Source organism: Pseudophryne corroboree, chromosome 10, assembly GCF_028390025.1.
Source record: "Pseudophryne corroboree isolate aPseCor3 chromosome 10, aPseCor3.hap2, whole genome shotgun sequence".
NCBI classification, from domain to species: domain Eukaryota; kingdom Metazoa; phylum Chordata; class Amphibia; order Anura; family Myobatrachidae; genus Pseudophryne; species Pseudophryne corroboree.
Window position 1 is genome coordinate 109,564,468 of NC_086453.1, and position 19,404 is coordinate 109,583,871.

The following is a 19,404-nucleotide window of genomic DNA, read 5'->3' on the forward strand; positions in this document are numbered from 1 at the left end:
GTAAATACTCTCTGGGTGCTTCGGGAGGAATCAAGGTGACTCATCGCCCAGAGAAGAGAGAAGAAAAACAAAACAAAACACCACAACAATATGTTTGGTATGGCCGAGAGTGTGTGAACAAAAATAACCAGAGGGTAACAGGTAGAGCAAGTATCCTGTAAGAGACGGTCTTATAACAGTAAGCAAATAAATAATAACAAATCGCTTAAGACTGTATGGGATGGTTCAAACCGCGTGACCCATCAGGCACCCCCATACAGGCACGCGGAGGGAGAGGGTAAAAAAAAAAAAAGGGGGGGGGTCCCCATCCGCGTACCCAGGGCGCGCCCGAGGGGGCAAGATGGGCGAAAAAACAACCACAACATAGCTCGAATTTACAAATGCAGTAAGGTATGAAGTTTAAGCGAATACTTGCAAGATCAAAAAGACAGTCTCAGGAGAGGAACCCGACCAGTGTCTGGCCATGAGAGTAGAACGTTCAATTACGGGTTGGTATGATTCGCGGGAGGGGGACCAGAGTCCTCTAAGTGGGCCAAGAAGTCTTTCCCTTCAGTGGGATCCCTGATGACTATCATCTTTCCATTGAGGTCGATGAGCAGTTTGAAGGGAAAGCCCCAGCGATAGCGGATACCGCGAGTGCGGAGGGCACTCGTTAGGTCCCTAAGTTCTCTTCTTTTAATGATCGTGGATGGAGCCAGATCTTGATAAAACTGCAGTTTAGCATCTTCAAATAGTATATGCGGTTTCCCTCTTGTCGGATGAAGAACCAATTCTTTGTCTTTGAAGCTGAGAAAGCGTATAATGACATCTCTAGGGGGGTCGCCCTCGCGTGGCTTAGGTCTTAGAGCTCTATGAGCCCTTTCCAAATTTAGTTGCCGTGGTCCGATATCGGGGACGACATAGGAGAAAAGTTTGTGAAGGTATGCCTCCAGATCTGCCGGGGGGACTGATTCTGGTATGTTGCGTATGCGTAGGTTACATCTCCTTTCCCGGTTCTCCAGGTCCTCGTTTTTTGTCCGTAGATCCGACAGATCTTGAATGATATCATCGATGTCCCTGATAAGCTCAGTTTGGACTTTTTGGAGGGAGTCCTGTCGGGACTCTAGTTTCGAGGTTCTAGAAGACAGTGATGAGAGGTCGGACCTGATTGAGGTAACCGCTTTATCTAATTTGGATTCCATGGATTCCTTAAAGTCCATTATGAGAGAACGTAGGGCGAGAAAGTCCTCTTTCGTTGATGGAGTAGGTGGGGCAGCCACGTCTTTTTCCATTTGGGAGAGACGGGGCGAGGGAGGATCTGAAGAGGAGGAGGATTTATCATTTTTATGAAAGTGTTGGGAGATGTCCCCTCCAGCTTTTTTCTTAGCATTAGTATTGGATCTACTCATGATGGTCGGCAATCAGAGGACCAGGTGTGTGTGCACGTCAGGTCGTAGTGCAATTTACAAATCAAGCACTGTCAATATGACTTAGTTGGATGTATGAGGTTGGGGGACTGGAAAGAGAAAACTAAATAAAAAAAACATAAAAAACAAAACAAAACACTGGCGGACACGGCCAAGCGTTAGTTAGTGGGGCATGGCGACTCCAGAGTAGGCTGGGCAAGACCTAGCCGGAGTGACTGTATATCTGAGGAGTGGGCAGCAGAACAAACAGGAGGGCCCAGGTGTCCTACCTCGATCAGTTGGCCCATGAATTACAGAATCAGGAGGAGCTTAATGAAGTGTGAGCGAAGTTAGGCTGCAGATATATATTGTAACGAGGCGTGGGGAGTTCGTTCTGGGTTATGAGGGGGATTTTAGTAAACTTGCAGGCCAGAGCCCCTAGGAAGTGCAACCTTCTCAGTTGCCAGCCAGGCCACGTGCCCCCAGTGTTCTGGAGATTTATTATCCACAGGGCCCCCCCCAGGCAGAGACCGATTCTTGGGGTCCCAAAACAGGTAAGGAGGGCTTCACGGAGTGCAGCGCCAGTGACCAAGATGGCGCCATCAGGTCTTATTGGAGGCTCTCTTACCTGCCCGGGACTTCGGGAGCTGCCACTACAATGGCCAGGAGCGGGTTCAGCAGCAGGCGGGTCACGCAGACTGGGGTCCCCCCAGCCAGGTGCCTCTGAGTAGGCAGAGCAGCCACAGCGGAAGAAGACGCGTCGGGAGAAGAAAGCTCGCCCGCCACCGGCCTTCCACAGCGCAGCGCACTGACCGGCGGGCAGCACTCACCGTCCCCTGGAGATAACGTTTATTTGGTGGCTGGTGGTGCGGTGCACACCCAGGCACCGAGCAGTGAGGCACTGTCTTTTGAGCCGGAAACAGGTCGCCGCTCTCCAGGCCGCACAGAAATCGAGGTCCCGGCTTCAGGAGGGACAGCAGGCCGCAACCCGCACGGGAGTAGGAGACCCCGCCGGCTCCGCAGACCGTGCTGCCCAATCAGGGGTGCCCCAGGTGATATAGGGGGGTCCCCAAAGTGACCAGGGATCAGTCGGGTGCCTTTAATAAAATGTACAGAGCAGGAGCTCCAGGGATGCATGTCTGCTCAGTACTGCAGTTAAGCCACGCCTCCTTTGTCTGCCAGTTTTGTTGATGTTACCAGCCTAGGCTGTGTGTGGTTGTGCTGTAATCACTTTTGGGAGGTGGGAGGGGGGGGGGGAGGGGGGATCACTATATGCCTTTTTTTTTTTTTACAAGACAAACAACCACTGCACATTTTTGTAATCATAACCAGCACAAATATTTGCACCAGAGACAGTTACCCACAACAAATACTGACACGCTCTTACTCTACTCAGGCTGCGTGAGAAAGGAAAAGTTGCAGCAAGATACCTTTCACACTGCAGTAATAAGATGATACCACCTGACCCTGCAGTAATGCATTTACGTGTGTTCACTATCTGAGCATTCACAGTTCAACAGAGCCGTAACTATACTTTTTGGTGCCCTGTGCCAGAAAGAGAATTGACCCCCCCCACCCCTTTCCTCCCTTCCCCCATTTTTCCAATGAGGACATAAGTCACAATGCCGCGTGGGGAAGGGGCATGACACAATTTGGACACAAATCCTCTTTATAGCATGCTCATGCACTTAATTTGAGAGCTTGTTCAGTTAAAAATACCCTTAATTAAATAACACATTTCAATATACTGCCATACCCAGGATTCAAACGCATAACCTGTTGCATTCCAGTCATACACCCTACTCATTGGTCTATTTGATCCTGCATACAAACTAGAAGATTTCTAACAGCTATTTGCACTGTGTAAAAAGGTAGGAAATGGGTATGAATCCTGGGTATGTCAGTATCTTGAAATGTAATAAAGGACAGTGTGAAGTTCATGAATGTTGTAAAGCTATTAGGGACAGGCAGGGAAAGGACACAGGGGTGGTCAGGAGATGCTGGACTTTAAAAAGGGGGGAAGCTACAAGACAACGCTGCCAACAACACCCCCTACCCTACAGCGCTATATATGGTGGCACCACACACTGGCATTGTGTGTGGAATTGTGGTCACACTCCATCAGCCCAATTGTGTCATTGCATACAAGGGAGTCATCACTTATTAACAGATTCTTTTTTAGTGCTGCTGCACTGCTTTACCCCTATTAACTATAAGATGTCTGACAGTGAAGAAGACATCATCTGTCATTTCATGCATGTACATATCTATGGTGCAAGTTTCTTGAAATTTTCCTTGGCTCAAAATCTCTGTGGAACCAAGTAATACCAGAACACCATAATGTATATCATTAAAATATCTCCTGCGAAGCAAAATCTATTTTATGTTGTTTTGTGCATTAATGAGGTATAGTACATAGCAGTGTCTATCCTTCAACAGCGGGGAACACTGATGATCTGTCCAGGTCTGCCCATTGTTCTGTGAAAAATCAGGACATTCTGTATTTTTATTTTCATCAATGCGTCATTTACAGTCCTCAATTTTCTACTATCAGAACCATTGACAATTCACTGAATAATTATTTACTAAATGAATTACAATAAGCTCTTCTTAGCAGGGCCGTCAAGACAACATGAGGGGGAGGGGGGCACGGTTACATCACATTAGAATGTACATTCCGATGGTACATGAACCCATGAACTGCTATGGGAGGAGTGGTAGCGGCATTGCCCTCCCAGAGCCGGCCCTAACCAATATGATGCCCTAGGCAAGATTTTGTCTGGTGCACCCTAGCACCACCGCTGGTTCTGTCTCTGACCTTGCACCTCTTTCCCAGCACCATCACCCCTCACCCATAGCAGTCCTTGTACCCCCTATATTTTAAATAGGAACAGTTCGCACATTTGACGCACAGCCCAAAAAGGGGCATCTTCTTGCTGGGAACACAATAGTAACCCCAATTCCAATTACGCCACACAGTACTGCAACTTTATTCACATTTTATCTTGCGATAGTGTCCATAATTCATATTACATCCCACAGTAGTATCACTTTACCTTATAAACGTTACTCCTCACAGTAGAGCCCCATTTTCACATTACATCACACTGAATTGCTCCTTATTCACATTACACCACACCTTATTGCTCTTTATTCACATTAGACGACACAGTAGTGCCCTTTCTATATGCAACGCCACATAGTAGAGCACCTTATACACATAATGCCACACATTTGTAATGCATTTATACACAATTCCACACAGTAATGCCCCATACACAAATGAAACACATTAATGTCCTTATAAACATAATGCACCTTACACATTATGACAACCTTTATTAATGCCCTTTTACACATAATGTCCCTTACACATATGCCGCACATTATTAATGCCCTTATACACATAATGACACACATAGTGCCCCCTACACATTTGCTGCACATTATTAGTGCCCCTATACACATAATGACACACATACAGTAGTACCCTGTTACACATATGCCGCACATTATTAATGCCCTTATACACATAATGACACACATAGTGGCCCTTTACACATATGTTGCACATTATTAATGCATTTTTACATGACACACATAATGCTCCTTACACATATTCCGAACACTACTGCACAACCAACCCACTCACATGCACACAGCACTCACACTTCCACTAACACTGTGACCTCTGCCTCTGCTTGGATACAGATGTGTCCTTACAAATCTTGCATCAATGCTAACGTCGGGCACCTTTTTTTTTAAGGAAAATGCATCTTATTTGCATTTTTATGTGGCTAGGATGCACAAGCAGCTTCCTTCTGCTGATTAAACTGATATGCAGCATGCCTATATACTGTGTGAGACTGTGGCTGTATCCGCATATGAAATGCTACATACAGAATATAGGCATGCCGCATATCATTTTAATCAGCAGAAGCTGATGCTGCCCCTAGGCATATTGAATGCCCTAGGCAATTGCCTAGTTTGCCTATGCCTATGGCCGGCTCTGTGCCCTCCCATTTCCATTGATGTCCCCCCCCAACTACTTTTGGCTGCCAAGCTTCTTAATACTGATGCTGTAACATGTATATGGATCCTATATTTGCAAAATGAAAACCAAAACACCCTGGTTACTTAATGCTAATTCAAGCCATAAAATCAACCTCATATTTATCTTGGGTGCTAAACAAAGTAAACAGGAGTATGCATTATTATAGGGTATATTTCTAGTAACATAACAATGACTGTCTAACACATGAGACCTTAAATGTGGAGCTACTACAGTATGCTCCGCGTTTCCTAAACAAAATGACATTGTTCAAATATTGATCTTTTTAAAAGGGGTGAATTGGGATGGTCATTTGTTTTTCTCTCTGTGTATTGTGGAGAAAGAGAGAGAGAAAAGGGAGTGGGTGTCTGATCAGATTACTGGAATAAATAGAAGGCCCTGTCACTTAAAATCATTCAGCTGCTCAGCACAAACATTGGCCAGTAACAACTGTGGAGAGCCTGAAACGTCTGGAAATAGAACATGACCCAGTCTTAGTATGTCTCCTTGGCCTTCCATGCTATCCCAGACCTATAGAAATATGCTGGCCTGTAATATAACACACTCGTGGGAACGTGGCCTGTATGAAATGGAACAAACTGCACAACCTTTCTATATAACACGGAGTGGACATTACTGTAATTGATGTTTTTGGTTATATAAAGTTTCTAACATTCTGAACCAGAGACATATTATCTACACTTTAACACGGTTGTCAAAATAGTAAGTACTTTTACTGACAACCTTATTGAAATTTACTGACAGCCAAGGGAACCAGTTTGTTAAAGGGCTCACCAGCCCCCACCGCCCCATATGAAGAGTGTTATGCAGAGACATACTGTAGATAATGATTGCGGCAGCACAAGCACCCACAGACCTGGGTCCTATACTAACAGCTAGGATTCTTTTTCCGACTTCATAATATCAGTGTCAGTATATGCAAGAAGAGATATTCAGGGATTGTAAGCAAGGAGTTCACAATCACAGACCAATTGAAAGCTAATGTTGAGTGTGTATTGTGGTACCTGTTACTGGCCTCTATGTTTTCTTACTGACATGTTAAAGTCATTAGGGTGGTACGGATGGTGTAATGGTTAGCATTACTACCTCACATTACTGAGGTTATGGGTTCGAGTCTCTCCATGGCTCTACCTGTGTGGAGTTTGTATATTCTCCCCGTACTTGTGTGGGTTTCCTCTGTGTACACCGGTTTCCTCCCACAATCCAAAAATATACTGGTAGGTCAATTGGATCCCAACAAAATTAACCCTAGTGTGAATGTGTCTGTGTACATGTGGTAGGGAATATAGAGTGTAAGCTTCACTGGGGCAGGGACTGATGTGAATGGGCAAATATTCTCTGTAAAGTGCTGCGGAATATGTGTGTGCTATATAAATAACTGGTAATAAATAAAAACATTAATTAATTAATTACTAATGGATTTCAACATCATCTGCTGCATTTTAGCATCTTTTTTTCCATCCCTCCCAATTGTCCCATTTTGGTGTTGGGTGGAGGGAGTTACTCACTCGCTCATCTACTTTGCCATAGATTGTAAGCTTGCGAGCAGGGCCCTCCTCCCTCTATGACTTTGTTTTTACCCAGTTCTGTCTTCTAATTGTGTCCAGTTGTAAAGCGCAATGGAATTTGCTGCGCTATATAAGAAACTGTTAATAAATAAATAAACCTACTGCTCTGCATAGCGATGGACTACTATAAACATTTTATAGATAGGATTGGGGTGGACTAGCAGCTCAGGAAGTGATGGGAGTGACTCCAGCATGATGAACAATGGGGGCATGTCCCGCAGCCAGGACGCAGGACCCCAATATGGAACATAAAAAGGGAGTGCAGGGTGGTAACAGTCCTTTTACGTGTGCACCTTAATACTAGCCTAGAGCAATAACGCATTACTTACCACTTTGCCAGGCTATGGGATGTGTGCTTGTGCTACCTGGCCGGCTGGTTCACACATGCCCTGGTTTGGGGCCCAGGAAGTTCCACTAGTGATTAAAAAAAGAAAAAAAAAATAGATTACAAATTTATCAGATAATTCCTAATTGGAAAAAAAATGCTTTATTTATTATTATTTTTTTTTATTTGATTATCTTCTGCTATCACCATTTCAGTATGGTGATAACCGAAGGATTGCAATAGCACACACGTACCGTCATAGTTCTTGTTACAGTAAATTAGAGATGTGTGTGGAGTCTCGTATTTTTTACTTGGTTTTAGTTCTAATTTCAACATCGTATTTTGGTTTTGCAAAACCACCCCCAAGTGTTTTGGGTTAGGAATTCAGATTTAAATTCAGAACCTTGGGTTTTGTATTTCTTGAAAATGGATAAAATCATGTCATTTTTGCAATCCAAAACTTCAATTTCGGATTTAAAATCCGAATTCTGAACTGTTCAGGAGATCCAAATTGGGATTGGGTTCTGTTCAGATCAGTTCAAGTGGGTTTGGATTTGTAATAAACTGAACCACACATCTCTACAGTAAATAGGCTTCAGTCAGACTATTGCAGTTAACGCTGTAAACTATTAAATCTGACCAACACAAATTGTCACATACGTGTGCGGCAAAGCTGCCTTGCATACAGAGACTAATGTTAGACACTACAGTGGTATTTTAGGCAGCAGAGTATAAATCATAAAACACAACAGCCACATTGAGACCTACAGATGTAGTTAATTCTGCTTACTTTAAATAGTGTAACTCATAGTTTTCACTTCTATTTTATTTCAGTTCTCCAGCTGAGAATGCAGCACCGGCGCTCACAAGAGCAAATGTCTGAGCGAAACCTCATGCCATGTAAGTTATTTGGGACCATCTAGTATTGTAAGGAACAATTTGATTTTGTGCAGGTTACCAGTCTTATTATGTACTATTCAGATGCCCTGTGTGTAGATACATTGTTCACATATCCAATATATAAGCTGTCAGATCTGCCAGCTGTAGATGATAGAATAGTTCCCTAAATAGAGACTTGGCTTCCTTATTATAATTTACAAGAATAACGGTTTTGTTTGACAACAACTGAAGTAGATATGAAGACAAATCATAACTATACCAACTAATACATATTTGTTTATATATTTATGCCCCTAGCTGTCAACAAAACACATTCAACGTTCCCAGATCAAAATGGAAACTTGGGACATAACAAAGTAAGTGTGCAACCTAGTTTGTTTGTGTGCACCATTGGTATCTTAGCTATAACAAGTACCCCGCTTGCTTCATAAATATCTTGGACCACGTTATTAAACATGTCTGATTGCTTATACTTCAAAGTCATTCCATATTGATGACACATTTAGTAACATAGCTATACTGTTCTATGTCCTCCAAACTCGCTCAATCTAATAAATTTAAAGATAAAAATAATCTTGGATTTTGCTTTTATTTTCCTTTAATTTGAGAACACTGCCTATTCACTTACCAAGCAAATGTACTTCTTTAAAGGCCACCCATCTGTCCCCATGCATTTTGCCACCTTGAAATTGCATTGCTGCCAATTTGCACTCCCCCTTTCCTCCTTCTCTGCTTAGAATTTTGCCACCTATTTCAAAAACAAAAGCAACACCATTCAACAGCATATCCACCCATGCCAGACCTCTCCCGCTTTCATCTTTAATCTCCAATTCACCTTCATTTAATCCCATACTTAAGCATGAAACCTCTGCTATCATCTCATTGTCTTACCCTACAGTTTGTCCCCCGATTCTATTCTCTCTGAATTCTTTACTCCTTCTCCCACTACATCACCTGTATGGTTAGAGCAGGATCTAGAGCAGTGTTTGAACCTACTAGCCAACTCAATAAGTCAAACATGTCTTTCTAATGTCTCTTTAGCTTAGAGCAATAGCAGAAATACAGTATAAACAATGCCAGCCCTATAACAAACTTGGTAGTTGGATAGAGTTTGTTTAAATTAAGTGGATTGAGGTACCACATACAATACATTTTTTATTGAATTTCACATGGTTATATCATACATAGTGATATACTGTTTAGTAAAGGTGGTTAGACATTATTATCCTCTTTTTGAGCCTAACCACATCTAACCAATACTAGAGAAACTATCTCCTAACCCAGCCCATCTCTCCAGTGACCACTTACTAGAGAAGCTATCTCCTAACCCAGCCCATCTCTCCAGTGACCACTTACTAGAGAAGCTATCTCCTAACCCAGCCCATCTCTCCAGTGACCACTTACTAGAGAAACTATCTCCTAACCCATCCCATCCCTCCAGTGACCACTTGAGCGATTTGTGTGCAACTGGCCGTCTGGATTTTTGTCACCAGTCTTCCCTCGGTACCCTCTGCAATTAGACTTCCTCCCCCAGCGTTCCACTGAATCTCGCACACAAAAGGTCTAAGGGTCACGTCTCCACCCTCATCGTCATGGACCTCTCCTGCTTTTGACATAAATTCTCTGCAATTCTCCCCATGGGCCTTCATGACAGAGTTTTTTCATGCTTAACTTCCTACATATTTAACCACTACTTTAGCTTCTCTATTTATGGAACATTCTCTCCTTCCTATATCTGTAAAGATTCCATAAGACATTGATTGTTACCATTTGGCTTTTCTCACTTATCTGGATCAACTAATTATCATATTTAGTTCCATTATCACCTCTATAATAATGACACCAAAACCTACCTTTCCTCCCTCAACCTCCCCCCTGCTCTACAGACTAGTTCAGCTTTGTCCAAACTATTCCCTCTTTCCAGAGTCACCACATCAGCAACATCATGATGGTTACAGTCATCCAAGCACACTATCTTGGTATCAGTCTTAAATCCGCCATCTACTTTAAGATGCAACCAAGACAGTTACCCATTATCTTTCTGGCAATGCCCTCAACAACCATCTGACCTCTTTAAATGCTTTCCAAATACACTAGCCTGACTGATAACTTTTATCTTACCACTCCACATCCTCCACACCACCCTGCACCTCTATGCTCCGGAATCCAAATTAAATCACCATCACCTACAAAGACCTCAACAACACCAACAATTCCTGCATCTCACTCCTGATCTGCCAGATAATTGTATAGTGTATGCCCAGCTTAAGTCACATCTTATTATATTGACCTCTAAGTTTCCTATTTCCTTTTCAATTTATTTATGGGTTAATCTATTCTATTACTGAGAGTGTGTAATAATACATATCATTTCTCAGTAATGATATTCCAAAATACATGTTATCCTACTACTACCAAGGAAATAGGCATTCTATCACAGAACTGTGCTTTCCCTCCACAGACAGAGGACTTCATGAAATGCAAGGCTCAGAACAAACCCCACAAAGTGGCTGCTGTGAAGATGCCTTTTTCTGAAGGTTGGAACTTATTTTGTCACACTTGGGGGGGGGGGGAGGGGCAGGTTTGTGCCGTTCTGTTTTACCGATACCTTTTATGGGGAAGATGCAAGGCAGAGAGTGTTTTTATTACTTAGGACCTTGATCTGAGTCACACAGAATGCGTGTTCACTTTTGGACACTTACAGGAAGTCCTATGCGCCAGTGGTGGATATTCCACAAGGCATGTGCCTAGGGGCGGCACTTGCTGGGGGGCGGCACACCAGGCTGATAAGGGCCAGGCGATTCTTTTTTTTTTTCATCATTCCGACTTATTTTTTAAATATTTTATTTAGCAAATGAGGGGGGTGGAACAACAGGCAGCAAATTGTGGTCCAGGAGTTGGTAGTAGGGTGAGGCTGGGGCTGCTTTGGTGGTATTGAGGCATCCGGACTGGCACCTGAAATGAAGGGGGCAATGACGTGATTGGGGATGGGAGGGGGGGGCAAAAATAATGTGCCTTGGGGTGGCCAGACCCCTAAATCCGCCCCTGCTATGCGCTTGTACCTTCCCCAAACTACAAGAGCAGCTGTTGTCACTACTAACAGCACATCTACCCCATGCATAGAATAGAAGATGCGACAGAAAATGACATGCACACTCCACACGCACAACTCAGAATAGGTCGCAGCTCTGGCTACATGCCAAAGGGACGATTCTCTTACATGTGAACAAGCCATTACCACCCAGTAATGCGCATTCAGCTGTTGGTGAGAAGTGTATAACTTACAATTGCTGCTCCAAGTTGCATATCTCCGCTTTGGAGGACGAGCAGTTTGCTACACATCGTGAGATGCATCTGCTTTTGGACTTGTGTACAATTCAAAATTAAGCTCTCTATGTTCTTCCTTATACAGATGAGTACATTAAAAACCAAATGCATGTTGTCAATAAACCTACTTCAATCTAATTAGTATAACTGGACCGGAAAAGTGTCTCAGCTTGACCGTCAACTGTTTTGATTAATCTTATTTTCTGGAGTTTTTCATTTGGACCTTTTAGCACCTGAGCCACAATTGTTGCAGACCACCCACACTTTGATCATAGAAAGGAGTCTCTAACTGAGTCTTTACCTGAAATTTTATTTGAGTTTTGATTTACAACTACAGTATATCTGAACCATCTGAGCGCTAGGCTAGATACATGTTTCCAACCTATGGTTAAGCAGGTGTTTAGCATGGTCTTCTAGCATGCACTGACAAAGGTTGTCTATTCCTTCTGTTTTGTTGCGCTATAATCATGGTGTGCTCTAGGTCTTCTCATTTACCACTGAAATAAGCTAAATTGGATATGTATCACCTACGGTGTTTTTAGATGGTCTGGTTGAATCAGATGAACTTAAGGAAAAGAAAGCTCGTCTGGCTGAAGATCTGAATGAAAAGATCCTACATCGGCCTGGACCTTTGGAACTTGTGAAGAAGAACATCCTGCCATTGGCTGCCAGCATGAAAGATGGAATAAAAGGTAGGCTAGTGTTATTTCTAAATGCATTGTGTTACGCATTGCAGCTACAGTACAGTATACTAAATGTAGGTCATGGTTGAGGCATTAACCGAATAATTACTATTTCTGTAGCTCATTTCAGGATTTAACAATGCTGTAAAAAAAAATGCCACATTTCTTGCCTATTGCAACTGTTTCAGACAAGTATGTTCTGTTCTTGTTTTGGATATAGTACATGTGCTAGATGTTGTTAAACCCGTAGTTATTGGGTATTTATGCTTAAAATATTACAGGTCTTTGAGGAATTAACATTTTCCCTTTTTGTTATTTATTTTGCACCTCTCACAAAGTAGGATATTTAGTTTGTTTTTTGTCTAACTTTATGCTATATGTATGCTGTGAATACATACACATTCATTACACATCAGGAGGGATGATTTATTTATGATAGTAACTATGGGTTGATACCAGAGCTGTAACAGCGCCCCCTACCCTGCAGCGATATGTGCGGAGCACACTTCACACACACCTAGTTACGGCCCCGGTTGATACTCATTAACATTACTAAAGCAGTTGGTTTACTGGCCATAGACAACTTTCTGATAGCTATTTGGTACTTGAGATGCTTGTGGATAGTGAAATACCATTATATGTAGATGATTGAAGAAAACAGACTAGAGAGGTTAGAAAGGAGAAGCTACTCAGTAAGAGATTGTTGGTGCAACTGAGTAGGTGTCATGTGTGGCTTATTCAATAGTGCTGGAGAAGCAGCAGATAATGTACCTCCACCAGCTGGGGATAAATATGTCTATGGAGGGGATACGTTTATGTGACCAGCGGTCAGGAGACCGCTGGTCACAATACCGACGCTGGGAGGCTGACGTCTGAAAATCCAGCCGGTCGGCATGCCGACCAACAGGGACTTTTACCACTCGTGGGTGTCCATGACACCCATAGGGCAGTATTTAATTGAAGTCGGAACTGCCGTCTAGTCGGAAAGATGGCAGTTTCAGACTTTTTTAGGTCAAATCATGATTTGACCTATTCAATGGGGCTGCCGTTTTTCCGACATGTCGGCAATTCCGACTTGTCAGAAAACACGTGGATCGGCGTATTAGCCGTGGATCCACGTGTTTTGTCGGATTTGTGGCCAAATCTGACAGGTTTTAGTACCGTTTTCGACAATGTCAATCCGACTTTAAGAAAAGTCGGATTGACATTGTCGGAAATGGCCAAAACCTATCGGATTTGGCCTCAAATTGAATACTGAACTGTTGTTTTATTCTTTTAATATAGTGAGAGCAAGTACTCTCTCTCTCTCTCTCTCTCTCTCTCTCTCTCTCTCTCTCTCTATATATATATATATATATATATATATATATATATATATATACACATATACAGTGTAACAGGGAATCTGATTTTTATATAATGAAAATTGTAGCAGAATTTCAGTTGAAGTGACCTATTTAGTAGATTGTGGGCATGATTCTTAGATTGACCCTACTGTGTCCGCCCTTGCGTTTATCTGTGGAGTAGCGCCAGCGATAATATGCAAATGATTGGTAAAGCCTTTCCCAGGTACTGATGCCTGTACTGGAATGTACAAGCCCTGACACGCCCAATTTATGTGCCTAGAATTGATATTTTATATGTTGCCATATAAGTTTACAAGTGCTGTTTAATTATTTATGTATTTGGAAGCTATAGATCCCTTGTGTATTATATTACTATATTATATAGACCAATTGTTCTGTATTTTTTATGGACACAGATTATTCTGCAATGCGAATTATTTTCCCTGAAAATTGGAATTTATACGACTTTGCACATTGATTTTTATTAGTTGCCATCCATAGCTGTAACTTGTAGGTCAAATTATCATTACACATTAGCATTTTTATGTGACATTACAAAGCAATTTTCTTTTTACAAACTGTATGTAAAATATGGGCCATCGTTAAGCTAGAAAAAAGGAAAAGGCTGTCACTTACTGCGGATTACAATAAGAACAAGTCTTCCATAAAGAATTTTAAATACAAAATACTTTTTGGGCTAATGAATGTGCAATGCTTCTTATCTCATTAGATCAGATCCAGATCTCTTCCTCTTCTGATACTTTTTCCTTTGACGATGACATCACTAGTTCCTCTTCTTCCTCTACTACTTCTTCTCCTCGTTTCGCACCTTCTCCTGGTCTTTCAGTTAATCTGTCCCCAACATCTACCAACACTTCCTTTCAGGTATGATGATAATTTGAAAGTATTAATTAATTAATTAATTAAAAAGTGTCATCCATTGGCATCCTATAGTCACGCACAGTATGTTTTGATTTAATACAAGTTACAGTGTGAACAAGAAAGGTCATCTAGTATCAAACTAATAATCTCAAAGCCAAAAGCACAATAGAGGCATATTATTATTTTGTGCCGCATTCAGAGGTGTATGTAAACCCGATGTTTACATACATCTGCAATGTTTTTAGATCTGTGTATGTGCAGAAGCCGTACTGCGCATGTACAGATCTGAGGTTGCAATGTCGCTTACAATGCTCCAAATGTTGCAGCACGATTTACTTGCCGCTGGCATTTGGGGTCAGCGACAAGAAGCATCCCATAAAACAGGGGCTAGACGGCCCCATTTTCTGGGTGTACTAAAGCCAGGGCTGTATCCCTGGATGCTGTTTTACTGGCCCTGGCTGCTTGGTTTAACTGGATGCCCTGAGTAACCAGAGGATTACTGAGATGTCCAATGGTTGCACAGTTGATCCAGTGTTGAGTCCTGGGATGCATCAGTGGATCACAGTAGCCTGCAGTTGGGAGTCTTTTAACGCAAGGCGCCTCCTGCGGCTTTTGCATATTATAGCACAGCCACCTAGTACATCAGCAAGCTTTTTAAGGAAACGTAATGTTCCTTTGCTTATGTAGATTATATAGCTACAGTATTAAGTGTTTTACATATGCCGTAAGTAACAACACATTTCATGTAACTGGCAATGGGTGGGTTATATCATGACATAGTGTCAAATGTTGGTAGTAAAATGGGTACAACCAGTACAGTAGTCTTACTTTTTCATCATTTGTATCCTGTGATGTCTGTAGAAAACCTCATGTTTCAAGTGTGGAAAAATCTCTCCTTATTAGAGACACTCAAGCTGGCTCCATATAGTTTATTGAACTGGCTCATCCTAAAAGTAAAAAAATGGGAACATTTGATGGAATTTTGATTGAGTAAAACAATTAAGCTACAAACTAGAAATGTGTCCATATTCATCCATGTCTGACCCATTTCACTCATGGGCACAGTAGTATTCCAAGTTAGAATTTATTTAAAAAAAAAGAAGCAAAAATAACTTTTGATTTCTTTAAATAAGTAAACGGAACCTCAAATGTGAACGCCCAATCTTGAAGGTGATCACCTAATTTAATCTGCAATTGGAAAAAATATATTTGAATCCGGGCCATTTAGTGATGGTACATAAAACATGTTCATGGATATCGAACTGGGTCAATGCTATTGATCTGTGAATCAGTTCAAAATCGAGCATCTCTACAGCTTGCCTTATCTTGGACCAGAAGTTGTGACATCGCTACAGAACAAGTATAATAAACGGTGGCATTTATTGACAGCAATGCTCTATGTCCATGGTTGCAAATTTTACTTCCACATTTTTTATGCATTCATACATTGTTCTGTCTTATCAGAATCCCTATTATTGTCTTTTAGTTGGATCTTCCCCAAATAATTGAGGTGAACCAGCAAAGTGCAGGAATAATCACAGAGGCTGACTCATTGGCAACCAATAGGCCAGCCTCTCACCATTCAGCAAAGCTTTCACCTGGAGTTCCGAAGGTAATATTTGTACAAACTGTTCAATAGTTTAAAGAGTAGGTTGTTGGGAGTTGGGGTAGAATGGGACATTTTGTTTTGTACAAAAAAAACTACTGTACGGCAGGTCTGTTTTAAATCATAATATTTTACTTATTATTATTTAAAAAAAATTAAGGTAAAAATATTTAAAATACAACAGAAAGAGCAAGGATAGTAATGATGTTTGATGCTGTTTAGGTCAGGACTATGTGCAAGTTCTTCCATACCATATACAATTTTTTAATGAGCGTCGCTTTGAGCAGGGGGCATTGTAATGCTAGAGCAGGGAAGGGCTTTCCCCAAACTGTTGCCACAAAGTTGGAAGCACACAATTTGCTAAAATGCCATTGTATGCTGCAGCATACAATGGTGGAACTAAGGGGCCCAACTGTAATGAGAAAATCAGCCCCAGACCATTATTCCTACTCCACCAACCTTTGCAGTTGCCAGTATGCATTCAAGCAGGAAGAATTTTCCTGGCATCTGCCAAACCCAGATTCATCCATCACACTGCCAGAAGATGAAGCGTGACTCTAGAAAACATGTTTCCACTGTTCCAGACAGCAACGAAGGTGAGCTCACATTTGCCATTGCACATGGTGATCTGAGGGGCTTCTCAGTAATGGAAGCCCAATCTATACAGCTCCTAATTAACACTTTTTATGCTGGCATTACTTCCAAAGGCAATTTAGAACTTTATAGTGAGTATTGCAACCAAGATTGGACGATTTTTACACGTTGCAGTAAAAACTCAGCAGTCCTATCCTGTGAGCTTCTGTGGCCACCACTGCTGCACCTAGATGGTTCCACAATAACAGCACTACAGGTGGCCAGGAAAGCTTTAGTAGTGCAGAAATTTGATAAGCTGACTTGTTGGAAAGGTGACATCCTATGATAGTGCCATGTTGACAGTCACTGAAGTCTTCTGTACAACCCATTCTAATGCTAATGTTTGACTGTGTTCTGCACCTGTTAGCAATAGGTGTTGCTCCAATGTCCATACTATACTGTACATACTAAGTAAATGTGTGCTCATATACTTTTTGCCATGTAGAGGACATTTAGATCATCACAAGAGGAAATATGTAAGAAATACAAACTTTGCAAGATGTTATTTCATTTACTGTATCACTTCCTAATGATTGCCAAGATAATGACTCGAAGCATCAAATGAATATATTATTCGTTTAATTTACAGCAGAAATGCTTTACTCATTTTTCTTTGTCAATCAGTAACAATTTCTATTTCAGACTTTTGGGGATTCCCGTTTTGTATTTTAATCACATATCCTTCTGAATGACACCTCATTCAAGTAGTTCTTTGCAAAACATACTGCATACAATACAAACCCCTTTGTACAGTGCTACATAAGTTTTTACATCTTATAAAGTATAATAATCACAATAATGTCACAGCATAGACAAGTTGTGTTACTGTATGTCACTGTCGCACAGATGTACATGTGCTAGCCGTTGAAAGAGAGTGAATATACAGAAGATGAGACCATGATTACCAAATATGTCCAGGAAAGCCAAGACCAGTGCAGTACTGTAAGAGGTTTATTTACTAAAGTGCGAGTTTATAGAAATGGAGAGGCTTCCCATAGCAACCAATCAGATTCTAGTTATTATCTTCTAGGAGGTGCTAGATAAATTATAAATAGAATCTGTTTGGTTGCTATGGGCAACCTCTCCAATTCTATAAACCCGCACTTTACTAAATACACCCCTAAGACTGTGCAGCAGTATAACGTATACTTGTTTTGGTTTTTGTTCCAGCGTGAGTGAATTGATATCTCATGCAGTATGTAGAGTCAAAATAAATCTTTTGGAAATAATACTGGTCTTCAAAAAGTAGCGGGACAGTCATCGATGAATGTACAATACGTATAAAATGCCTTACTTCATTGGATTATGTTATCAAACCAATAATGTATTTGTAACTCAGGTCTCCTCTAAATCATCTGACATGGGAAAAAGCCAAAGGCAAAAGAAACCTAAAGATGCTAAACCAAAGGTGAAGAAGCTGAAGTATCACCAATACATTCCACCGGACCAGAAGACAGACAGGTCTCCGGTTGCAATGGACGCAGCCTATTCTCGTTTGCTGCAACAGCAACAAATTTTCCTTCAACTACAAATCCTCAACCAACAACAGAACCAAACTTTCTGTGTCCAAACCGTTCACCCACTGACTACAAGGTATATAGATAGCCATAATTCTGGTCTAGGAAATTCATATGTAAGCATTTTGTTTGCTAGGGCCTGGTGACAAAAACTAAAAGACCCTTGTTTTCATTTGTTTTGTGCTTTTTTAGTATCTCAGCGGATCAGGTGATTAGTTTCACAGGAGCAGCACCTGCTGGTGCACCTACCATAAATCTCTCCTCTCCAACTGGTACAGCGGCCATGGCAACAGCACCAAATTCAGCCACAAACTCTCCTCTGAAGCCGGAGATGTTGCCAGCAAACTTGGATGATCTAACAGTAAGTCGGGATAGTCTTACTACTGTATGTGTAATCTTATTTTAACACTAAGGGGGATGTATCAAATATTGGAGAGAGATAGAGTGGAGAGAGATAAAGTACTAAGGGGGAGATGTACTAAGCCTTGAAGAGCGAGAAAGTGGAGCGAGATATAGCACCAGCCAATCAGCTTGTAACTGCCATGTTACAGGCTGTGTTTAAAAAATTAGGAGCTGGTTGGTGGTTCTTTATCTCTCTCCAACTGCCATGTTACAGGCTGTGTTTGAAAAATTAGGAGCTGGTTGGTGGTTCTTTATCTCTCTCCAACTGCCATGTTACAGGCTGTGTTTGAAAAATTAGGAGCTGGTTGGTGGTTCTTTATCTCTCTCCAATTGATCACTCTTCAAGGCTTAATACATCTGCCCCACAGTGTCCTCAATCTTACACTTTCTTCTGCTGACTTCACGATTAAGGGCTTCATTTCGATAAAACTTATATGCTGTATGATGAATATATAGCAAGTTGATAGACATGGGACCAAACTTAAAGAAGTTACAGGTCTACAGGGGTTAGAGGAGGACACCAGAGGCTTGCCGTTGTATATTTGAGTTTGTACATTCATGGGGACCTAGAATTGCATCTAATAATAGCAACTGATTTGAAGATCATTTTATGACTGTTCTTGATATGAGAACTATTTTTGATTCATTGCAACCTATACCAGGCGATAACCTACTTCATGATTTCTTGATGCTTAGGGGCTAAATGTTTGAAATTATCAAATTTAATCTGAGTAAACAAAAGTAAGTCATTCTTCGAA

The 19,404-nt window shown here is 41.5% G+C and overlaps 2 protein-coding genes across 3 annotated transcripts in view; one reads left to right on the forward strand and one right to left on the reverse strand.

Moving 5' to 3' along the window:
• The window catches only part of LOC134966176 (myocardin-like), a 95,867-nt gene that overhangs the window by 47,183 nt on the left and 29,280 nt on the right, over positions 1–19,404 (forward strand). For both annotated transcript variants that reach the window (XM_063942726.1, XM_063942725.1), the window contains exons 2-9: positions 8,185–8,250; positions 8,548–8,606; positions 10,712–10,787; positions 12,120–12,269; positions 14,337–14,491; positions 15,975–16,100; positions 18,067–18,320; positions 18,437–18,605. In XM_063942726.1, coding sequence (XP_063798796.1) covers positions 8,185–8,250; positions 8,548–8,606; positions 10,712–10,787; positions 12,120–12,269; positions 14,337–14,491; positions 15,975–16,100; positions 18,067–18,320; positions 18,437–18,605 — 1,055 coding nt within the window. The remainder of the gene's footprint in view (positions 1–8,184; positions 8,251–8,547; positions 8,607–10,711; positions 10,788–12,119; positions 12,270–14,336; positions 14,492–15,974; positions 16,101–18,066; positions 18,321–18,436; positions 18,606–19,404) is intronic.
• IZUMO1 (izumo sperm-oocyte fusion 1) overlaps positions 15,322–19,404 on the reverse strand; it is a 393,444-nt gene continuing 389,361 nt past the window's right edge. The window contains exon 14 of the mRNA XM_063942733.1: positions 15,322–15,435. Coding sequence (XP_063798803.1) covers positions 15,418–15,435 — 18 coding nt within the window. The 3' untranslated portion in view covers positions 15,322–15,417. The remainder of the gene's footprint in view (positions 15,436–19,404) is intronic.